This window comes from Sinocyclocheilus rhinocerous, unplaced genomic scaffold (assembly GCF_001515625.1).
Source record: "Sinocyclocheilus rhinocerous isolate Xijiao unplaced genomic scaffold, SAMN03320098_v1.1 scaffold905, whole genome shotgun sequence".
NCBI classification, from domain to species: domain Eukaryota; kingdom Metazoa; phylum Chordata; class Actinopteri; order Cypriniformes; family Cyprinidae; genus Sinocyclocheilus; species Sinocyclocheilus rhinocerous.
In genome coordinates this window covers 1-1,401 of record NW_015659390.1, presented here as the reverse complement: position 1 = coordinate 1,401, position 1,401 = coordinate 1, and the positions used below count along the sequence as shown (strand labels likewise).

Sequence of the window (1,401 nt, the reverse complement as noted above, 5' to 3'; positions counted from 1 at the left end):
TAACATCTTGCAATCAACTTCTTAGAACTACAAGTTTCTCACAATTTTAAATTTATATCTTGCAATACTGATTGAGAGTCTGAATTGTGAGAAATGAGATTGCAAAAAAAAAAAAGTCAAATTAATTTTTCTTTTTCTGTGGTGGAAATAACCTCACAGAATTCAGAGTTTCTCATAATTCTGAGTGTCGCAATGGAGTTTGATAAAGTTCAAACTGTATTGAGGCACAGTTTTACTCTGTGGTTGAAATAAAGCTTCCATAAATCCTGATAATGATGCATCTCATAGCTTCCTCACCTTGATAAGGTTGATCTGATGCTCGGCACAGAGAGCCTCCACCAGCTTGACATACATGGGCTCATCACAGTTTGCTGCCAGGACGCAAAGATGAGCCTGGCGCCTGTCAAACAAAGAATGACCATCAATGACTTCAATCTCCTCCAACAGGTATGACCGATCGCTTCAACAGTATCTCAGACAGAAATTGGGTAACGAATGGCAGTTATCCTCAAGAGACTTCAGTAGAGGGAGCCAAATTATCATCATAGACACACAGCAACATCTTCCAGTATATTAAAGTAGTCACTTACTTGTCGAGGGCCTTGGCGGCCTCACGGATACCGCGGGCCAGACCGTCATGGATGAGTGCGGTCTTCAGCACTTCTGGCAGAGCGGTGTTGACATCCATCACACCTCCGGCAGCGATGCTGTCAGTTGTACAAGAGGATGTTATTGGGATGTAAAGAGTCAGGTGTGCACACACGCATGTAACAACCTGCGGCTTTTCAGACTGGATGTCTCACTCATGATTAGAGTGAAGGGGTATCCGACTAAAGATTCAAAGTTCATCATAGCCGAGGTCACCAGAAGAAATCACCATCCAATATAACTTAAATGCTTTAACATGTCATACACTTTCAAGGACAGACATTAAGTTAATTTAGAGGTATATATATATATATATAACCTCTAAATTATAATATTCAAACCCTGTATGGCTTCATTTTGTGGCACACGAGTATAAATGTACGTGTAGATAGACGTTCATAGATATAGAAGAATGTCCAATATATTCTCTTTCTGGTACATTGAAAGTGAATACTATCAAGGTATTCCGCACAAAACTATCATATAGCTTCAAAACACGTTTAAAGTTAATAATTAAATAAGAATCAAGTGGGCTACTATTAGTTTTGCGCCCCTTTGATTGACAGCTTTTGGTCACCGTTTAATTTCACTGTGTTGAAAACGGAGCTCAGACACGCCGTTCTTATTAATCTATGGGGAGAAATTAGTCATATGGTTCCTAACCTTTAGGGTGAGTAAAACAAATTTTAACCGCTACATAAAGCCATTCAGTGCACATTCCCCATTAAATCTAGATTGTGCAGCAACAGCATA

The 1,401-nt window shown here is 39.5% G+C and overlaps 1 protein-coding gene across 1 annotated transcript; it reads right to left on the bottom strand.

The window, feature by feature from the left end:
* Positions 1–267: 267 nt before the first annotated feature.
* On the bottom strand, positions 268–798 carry LOC107723713 (40S ribosomal protein S12-like; the record flags this gene model as incomplete). Its single annotated transcript, XM_016532424.1, has 2 exons — positions 268–400; positions 591–798. Coding segments are annotated over 2 exons (326 nt in total), but the record flags the coding sequence as incomplete, so codon positions are not given.
* Positions 799–1,401: the final 603 nt, after the last annotated feature.